The sequence below is a fragment of the Petromyzon marinus genome, chromosome 66 (genome assembly GCF_048934315.1).
Source record: "Petromyzon marinus isolate PM22_M1 ecotype Great Lakes invasive population chromosome 66, UKy_Petmar_22M1.pri1.0, whole genome shotgun sequence".
Classification (NCBI taxonomy): Eukaryota; Metazoa; Chordata; class Hyperoartia; order Petromyzontiformes; family Petromyzontidae; genus Petromyzon; species Petromyzon marinus.
Genome location: NC_133732.1, coordinates 5,464,160 through 5,474,159, shown reverse-complemented (window position 1 = coordinate 5,474,159; position 10,000 = coordinate 5,464,160). Strand labels below are relative to the sequence as shown.

The 10,000-nt window shown below is 51.5% G+C and overlaps 1 protein-coding gene across 1 annotated transcript in view; it reads left to right on the top strand.

The window, feature by feature from the left end:
* LOC116938267 (uncharacterized) overlaps positions 1 to 10,000 on the top strand; it is a 41,459-nt gene that overhangs the window by 19,402 nt on the left and 12,057 nt on the right. Inside the window, exon 8 of the mRNA XM_076054539.1 lies at positions 1 to 1,117. This exon is cut by the window's left edge and continues 74 nt beyond it. Within this exon, the coding sequence (XP_075910654.1) occupies positions 1 to 1,117 (1,117 nt within the window). The remainder of the gene's footprint in view (positions 1,118 to 10,000) is intronic.

Genomic DNA, 10,000 nt, shown 5'->3' with positions numbered 1-10,000 from the left:
CTCCACCGCCTCCACCGCCTCCACCGCCTCCACCGCCTCCACCGCCACCACTGCCTCCACGGCCTCCACCGCCTCCACGGCCGCTATCTTCTCCGTGGAGAAGTTCCGCGCCTGGAAGGAGCAGAACAATCTCCTCCTGCTGGAGATCCTGCGCCGGGAGGCAGCCAACAGCACCGACGCTGGTACCACCACCACCAGTACCACCACCGCTGGTACCACCACCAGTACCACCCCCGCTGGTACCACCACCACCGCTGGTACCACCACCAGTACCACCACCGCTGGTACCACTGCCGCTGGTACCACCGCTGGTACCACCGTAACCACCGTTGGTACCACCACCAGTACCACCACCGCTGGTACCACCACCACCAGTACCACCACCGCTGGTACCACCACTGGTACCACCACCGCTGGTTCCATCGCCGCCATAACCACCACCAGTACCACCGCCGTAACCACCACCGGTACCACCGCCGGTACCACCGCCACCAGCTCCACCCCCACCGTAACCACCGCCGCTGTAACCACCGCCACCGCCGGCGAAGCTCCGGGCACCCCGGCGGGCCAAGTGGACGAGGAGGAGGAGGAGGAGGCGGCGGAGGCGGTGGAGGCGGAGGCGGTGGAGGCGGTGGAGGCGGTGGAGGCGGTGGAGGCGGTGGAGGCGGCGGAGGCGGTGGAGGCGGTGGAGGCGGTGGAGGCGGAGGCGGCGGAGGCGGCGGAGGCGGTGACGCTCCGCCGATTTGAGAACCATCACCAGCGCCGCCGCTGCCGCCGCCGTGACGACCAGCGGCACGGTGCGCGGTGCTTGCCGGCGCTCCGGACTCCGCCCACCGCTCGCTCACCGGCGCTGCCGCTGTCCACGCGGACGCTGCGCCTCGTGGCCTCGCCGGGGGTCGTCACCGTCGCCGGCATGCCGAGGTCACCGGGGGTCATCATCGCCGGCATGCCGAGGTCACCGGGGGTCATCATCGCCGGCATGCCGAGGCGCCGGGCGGCCGGTGACTCGGCCGAGCCGCCGGCGGGGCCTCCCGCGTGGGCCCAGGCTCGGGGGGACATTGACGTGGGCCTGGAGGACGGCGAGCCACGGGCCGCCGCTCCGGTGATGTGGTCGCCGGTAGGATCGTCGCCGGTAGGATCGGTGTCAGTAGGATCGGTGTCGGTAGGATCGGTGTCAGTAGGATCGTCGCCGGTAGGATCGGTGTCAGTAGGATCGTCGCCGGTAGGATCGTCGCCGGTAGGATCGGTGTCAGTAGGATCGTCACCGGTAGGATCGGTGTCAGTAGGATCGTCGCCGGTAGGATCGGTGTCAGTAGGATCGTCGCCGGTAGCATCGGTGTCAGTAGGATCGTCACCGGTAGCATCGGTGTCAGTAGGATCGTCGCTGGTAGGATCGTCACCGGTAGGATCGTCGCTAGTAGGATCGTCACCAGTAGGATCGTCACTTGTAGGATCGTCACAGGTAGGATCGTCGCTAGTAGGATCGTCACAGGTAGGATCGTCGCCGGTAGGATCGTCACAGGTAGGATCGTCGCTTGTAGGATCGTCGCTAGTAGGATCGTCGCTAGTAGGATCGTCGCTAGTAGGATCGTCGCTAGTAGGATCGTCGCTAGTAGGATCGTCGCTAGTAGGATCGTCGCTAGTAGGATCGTCGCTAGTAGGATCGTCGCTGAGAACTTTGTGTATGTACGGTGTCGATACAGACAGCAGCAGCAGCAGCAGCGGTAGCAGCAGCAGTGAGGAAGAGACCCATAGAGATGCATAGAGACCCATAGAGATGCATAGAGACCCATAGAGATGCATAGAGATGCATAGAGACCCATAGAGATGCATAGAGACCCATAGAGATGCATAGAGACCCATAGAGATGCATAGAGACCCATAGAGATGCATAGAGACCCATAGAGATGCATAGAGATGCATAGAGACCCATAGAGATGCATAGAGACTCGTAGAGATGCATAGAGACCCATAGAGATGCATAGAGACTCGTAGAGATGCATAGAGACCCATAGAGATGCATAGAGACCCATAGAGATGCATAGAGACCCATAGAGATGCATAGAGACTCGTAGAGATGCATAGAGACCCATAGAGATGCATAGAGACTCATAGAGATACATAGAGACTCGTAGAGATGGATAGAGACCCATAGAGATGCATAGAGACCCATAGAGATGCATAGAGACCCATAGAGATGCATAGAGACTCGTAGAGATGCATAGAGACCCATAGAGATGCATAGAGACCCATAGAGATGCATAGAGACGCATAGAGATGCATAGAGACTCGTAGAGATGCATAGAGATCCATAGAGATGCATAGAGACCCATAGAGATGCATAGAGACCCATAGAGATGCATAGAGACTCGTAGAGATGCATAGAGACCCATAGAGATGCATAGAGACTCATAGAGATACATAGAGACTCGTAGAGATGCATAGAGACTCGTAGAGATGCATAGAGACCCATAGAGATGCATAGAGACTCGTAGAGATGCATAGAGACCCATAGAGATGCATAGAGACCCATAGAGATGCATAGAGACCCATAGAGATGCATAGAGACTCGTAGAGATGCATAGAGACCCATAGAGATGCATAGAGACTCATAGAGATACATAGAGACTCGTAGAGATGGATAGAGACCCATAGAGATGCATAGAGACCCATAGAGATGCATAGAGACCCGTAGAGATGCATAGAGACTCGTAGAGATGCATAGAGACCCATAGAGATGCATAGAGACCCATAGAGATGCATAGAGACGCATAGAGATGCGTAGAGACTCGTAGAGATGCATAGAGATCCATAGAGATGCATAGAGACCCATAGAGATGCAAAGAGACGCATAGAGATGCATAGAGACTCGTAGAGATGCATAGAGACTCGTAGAGATGCATAGAGACCCATAGAGATGCATAGAGACCCATAGAGATGCATAGAGACGCATAGAGATGCATAGAGACTCGTAGAGATGCATAGAGATCCATAGAGATGCATAGAGACCCATAGAGATGCAAAGAGACGCATAGAGATGCATAGAGACTCGTAGAGATGCATAGAGACTCGTAGAGATGCATAGAGACTCATAGAGATGCATAGAGACTCATAGAGATGCATAGAGACTCATAGAGACGCATAGAGATGCATAGAGACTCGTAGAGATGCATAGAGACTCATAGAGATGCATAGAGACTCATAGAGATACATAGAGACCCATAGAGATACATAGAGACTCGTAGAGATGCATAGAGACTCGTAGAGATACATAGAGACCCATAAAGATGCATAGAGACCCATAGAGATGCATAGAGACTCGTAGAGATGCATAGAGACCCATAGAGATGCATAGAGACCCATAGAGATGCATAGAGATGCATAGAGATGCATAGAGACTCGTAGAGATGCATAGAGACTCATAGAGATGCATAGAGACTCGTAGAGATACATAGAGACCCATAGAGATGCATAGAGACCCATAGAGATGCATAGAGACTCGTAGAGATGCATAGAGACCCATAGAGATGCATAGAGACCCATAGAGATGCAAAGAGATGCATAGAGATGCATAGAGACTCGTAGAGATGCATAGAGACTCGTAGAGATGCATAGAGACTCATAGAGATGCATAGAGACTCATAGAGACGCATAGAGATGCATAGAGACTCGTAGAGATGCATAGGGACTCATAGAGATGCATAGAGACTCATAGAGATGCATAGAGACTCGTAGAGATGCATAGAGACTCATAGAGATGCATAGAGACTCGTAGAGATACATAGAGACCCATAGAGATGCATAGAGACTCATAGAGATGCATAGAGACCCATAGAGATGCATAGAGACTCATAGAGATGCATAGAGACCCATAGAGATGCATAGAGACCCATAGAGATGCATAGAGACCCATAGAGATGCATAGAGACCCATAGAGACCCATAGAGACGCATAGAGACCCATAGAGATGCATAGAGACGCATAGAGACCCATAGAGATGCATAGAGACCCATAGAGATGCATAGAGACCCATAGAGATGCATAGAGACCCATAGAGATGCATAGAGACTCATAGATATGTATAGAGACTCATAGACTCACCACATAGAGACCCACAGACTCATCACACAGAGACCCATACACTCGCCACACAGAGACCCACAGGCTCATCACACAGAGACCCATAGACTCTCCACACAGAGACCCATAGACTCACCACACAGAGACCCATAGACTCTCCACACAGAGACCCATAGACTCACCACACAGAGACCCACAGACTCGCCACACAGAGACCCACAGGCTCATCACACAGAGACCCATAGACTCTCCACACAGAGACCCATAGACTCATCACACAGAGACCCATAGACTAATCACACAGAGACCCATATACTCACCACACAGAGACCCACAGACTCACCACACAGAGACTCATAGACTCACTACATAGAGACCCACAGACTCATCACACAGAGACCCATAGACTCTCCACACAGAGACCCACAGACTCACCATACAGAGACCCACAGACTCAGCACACAGAGACCCACAGACGCACCACACAGAGACCCACAGACTAACCACACAGAGACCCATAGACTCAACACACAGAGACCCATAGACTCACCACACAGAGACTCATAGACTCACTACATAGAGACCCATAGACTCATCACACAGAGACCCATAGACTCTCCACACAGAGACCCACAGACTCACCATACAGAGACCCACAGACTCAGCACACAGAGACCCACAGACGCACCACACAGAGACTCATAGACTCACCACACAGAGACCCACAGACTCATCACACAGACCCATAGACTCACCACACAGAGACCCATAGACTCATCACACAGCGACCCATACACTCGCCACACAGAGACCCACAGGCTCATCACACAGAGACCCATAGACTCTCCACACAGAGACCCATAGACTAATCACACATAGACCCATATACTCAACACACAGAGACCCACAGACTCACCACACAGAGACCCATAGACCCACACAGAGACCCATAAACTCATCACACAGAGACCCATAGACTCACCACACAGAGACCCATAGACTCACCACACAGAGACTCATAGACTCACCACACAGAGACCCACAGACTCATCACACAGACCCATAGACTCTCCACACAGAGACCCACAGACTCACCATACAGAGACCCACAGACTCAGCACACGGAGACCCACAGACTCACCACACACAGACCCACAGACTCACCACACAGAGACCCATAGACTCACCACACAGAGACTCATAGACTCACCACACAGAGACCCACAGACTCATCACACAGACCCATAGACTCACCACACAGAGACCCACAGACTCATCACACAGCGACCCATACACTCGCCACACAGAGACCCACAGGCTCATCACACAGAGACCCATAGACTCTCCACACAGAGACCCATAGACTCATCACACAGAGACCCATGGACTAATCACACAGAGACCCATATACTCACCACACAGAGACCCACAGACTCACCACACAGAGACCCATAGACCCACACAGAGACCCATAAACTCATCACACAGAGACCCATAGACTCACCACACAGAAACCCATAGACCCACCACACAGAGACCCATAGACTCTCCACACAGAGACCCATAGACTCATCACACAGAGACCCACAGACTCACCACACAGAGACCCATAGACTCACCACACAGAGACCCGTAGACTCACCAAACAGAGACCCATAGACCCACTCAGAGACCCTCAGACTCATCACACAGAGACCCATAGACTCATCACACAGAGATCCATACACTCGCCACACAGAGACCCATAGACTTACCACACGGAGACCCATAGACCCACACAAAGACCCATAGACTCATCACACAGAGACCCATAGACTCTCCACACAGAGACCCATAGACTCACCACACAGAGACCCATAGACTCTCCACACAGAGACCTATAGACTCATCACACAGAGACCCACAGACTCACCACACAGAGACCCACAGACGCACCACACAGAGACCCACAGACTAACCACACAGAGACCCATAGACTCAACACACAGAGACCCATAGACTCACCACACAGAGACTCATAGACTCACTACATAGAGACCCATAGACTCATCACACAGAGACCCATAGACTCTCCACACAGAGACCCACAGACTCACCATACAGAGACCCACAGACTCAGCACACAGAGACCCACAGACGCACCACACAGAGACTCATAGACTCACCACACAGAGACCCACAGACTCATCACACAGACCCATAGACTCACCACACAGAGACCCATAGACTCATCACACAGCGACCCATACACTCGCCACACAGAGACCCACAGGCTCATCACACAGAGACCCATAGACTCTCCACACAGAGACCCATAGACTAATCACACATAGACCCATATACTCAACACACAGAGACCCACAGACTCACCACACAGAGACCCATAGACCCACACAGAGACCCATAAACTCATCACACAGAGACCCATAGACTCACCACACAGAGACCCATAGACTCACCACACAGAGACTCATAGACTCACCACACAGAGACCCACAGACTCATCACACAGACCCATAGACTCTCCACACAGAGACCCACAGACTCACCATACAGAGACCCACAGACTCAGCACACGGAGACCCACAGACTCACCACACACAGACCCACAGACTCACCACACAGAGACCCATAGACTCACCACACAGAGACTCATAGACTCACCACACAGAGACCCACAGACTCATCACACAGACCCATAGACTCACCACACAGAGACCCACAGACTCATCACACAGCGACCCATACACTCGCCACACAGAGACCCACAGGCTCATCACACAGAGACCCATAGACTCTCCACACAGAGACCCATAGACTCATCACACAGAGACCCATGGACTAATCACACAGAGACCCATATACTCACCACACAGAGACCCACAGACTCACCACACAGAGACCCATAGACCCACACAGAGACCCATAAACTCATCACACAGAGACCCATAGACTCACCACACAGAAACCCATAGACCCACCACACAGAGACCCATAGACTCTCCACACAGAGACCCATAGACTCATCACACAGAGACCCACAGACTCACCACACAGAGACCCATAGACTCACCACACAGAGACCCGTAGACTCACCAAACAGAGACCCATAGACCCACTCAGAGACCCTCAGACTCATCACACAGAGACCCATAGACTCATCACACAGAGATCCATACACTCGCCACACAGAGACCCATAGACTTACCACACGGAGACCCATAGACTCACCACACAGAGACCCATAGACTCACCACACAGAGACCCATAGACTCACCACACAGAGACCCATAGACTCTCCACACAGAGACCCATAGACTCACCACACAGAGACCCATAGACTCTCCACACAGAGACCTATAGACTCATCACACAGAGACCCACAGACTCACCACACAGAGACCCATAGAGTCACCACACAGAGACCCGTAGACTCACCACACAGAGACCCATAGACTCTCCACAAAGAGACCCATAGACTCACCACACAGAGACCCATAGACCCACACAGAGACCCATAATCTTATCACACAGAGACCCACAGACTCACCACACAGAGACCCACAGACTCACACAAAGACCCATAGACTCACCACACAGACACCCACAGACTCACCACACAGAGACCCATAGACTCGCCACACAGAGACCCATACACTCGCCACACAGAGACCCATAGACTCGCCACACAGAGACCCATAAACTCATCACACAGAGACCCATAGACTCGCCACACAGAGACCCATAAACTCATCACACAGAGACCCATAAACTCATCACACAGAGACCCACAGACTCATCACACAGAGACCCATATACTCGCCACACAGAGACCCATAGACTCACACAGAGACACATAGACTCACCACACAGAGACCCATAGACCCACACAGAGACCCATAGACTCATCACACAGAGACCCACAGACTCACCACACAGAGACCCATAGACTCATCACACAGAGACCCATAGACTCTCCACACAGAGACCCATAGACTCACCACACAGAGACCCATAGACCCTCCACACAGAGACCCATAGACTCACCACACAGAGACCCATAGACCCACTCAGAGACCCATAAACTCATCACACAGAGACCCATAGACTCATCACACAGAGACCCATATACTCGCCACATAGAGACCCATAGACTCACCACACAGAGACCCATAGACCCACACAGAGACCCATAGACTCATCACACAGAGACCCATAGACTCACCACACAGAGACCCATAAACTCATCACACAGAGACCCATAGACTAATCACACAGAGACCCATAGACTCACCACACAGAGACCCATAGACTCACCACACAGAGACCCACAGACTCATCACACAGAGATCCATAGACTCGCCACACAGAGACCCATAGACTCACCACACAGAGACCCACAGACTCACCACACAGAGACCCACAGACTCACCACACAGAGACCCATAGACTCACTCATAGAGACCCACAGACTCACCACACAGAGACCCACAGACTCACCACACAGAGACCCATAGACTCACCACACAGAGACCCATAGACTCATCACAAAGAGACCCATAGACTCATCACGCAGAGACCCATAGACTCACCACACAGAGACCCACAGACTCAACACACAGAGACCCACAGACTCACCACACAGAGACCCACAGACTCACCACACAGAGACCCACAGACTCACCACACAGAGACCCACAGACTCACCACACAGAGACCCACAGACTCACCACACAGAGACCCATAGACTCACCACACAGAGACTCACAGACTCACAACACACAAACCCATGAACCTCGTTTGAGTTATACTTGTGTAATCCGGATTAGAAACAACACGGATTACATTTGTAATGGGGATTCCTTATGTCTTGTAAATGCGGGATTACATTTGCAACGGAGATTCCTTATGTCATGTAACTGCGGGATTACATGTGTAACGGGGATTCCTTATGCCCTGTAAATGCGGGATTACATTTGTAACGGAGATTCCATATGCCCTGTAAATGCGGAATTACATTTGTAACGGAGATCCCTTATGTCCTGTAAATGCGGGATTACATTTGTAACGGTAATTCGTTTTGTCCTGTAAATGCGGGATTACGTTTTTAACGGGGATTCCTTCTGTCCTGGAAACGTGGGATTACATGTGTAACGGAGATTCCTTATGTCATGTAAATGCGGGATTACATTTGTAACGGAGATTCCTTATGCCATGTAAATGCGGGGTTACATTTGTAACGGGGATTCCTTCTGTCCTGTAAATGTGGGATTACATGTGTAACGGAGATTCTTATGTCCTGTAAATGCGGGATTACATTTGTAACGGGGGTTCCTTATGCCATGGAAATGTGGTATTATATTTGTAACGGGGGATTCCTTCTGTCCTGGAAACGTGGGATTACATGTGTAACGGAGATTCCTTATGTCATGTAAATGCGGGATTACATTTGTAACGAAGATTCCTTATGCCATGTAAATGCGGGGTTACATTTGTAACGGGGATTCCTTCTGTCCTGTAAATGTGGGATTACATGTGTAACGGAGATTCTTATGTCCTGTAAATGCGGGATTACATTTGTAACGGGGGTTCCTTATGCCATGGAAATGTGGTATTATATTTGTAACGGGGGATTCCTTCTGTCCTGGAAATGTGGGATTACATTGTGATCAATAAATTCGCCAACCCCAAGTCTCATCGCGTTCATATCTGTTTCTTGGTCGATCCACTGCTGGATGGAAATCAGTGTGGTGGTGATGGTAGTGGTGGTGATGATGGTGGTGGTGATGGTAGTGGTGGTGATGATGGTGGTGATGGTGGTGGTGATGATGGTGGTGATGGTGATGGTGGTGATGATGGTGATGGTGGTGATGGTGGTGATGGTGGTGGTGATGGTGATGATGGTGGTGATGGTGGTGGT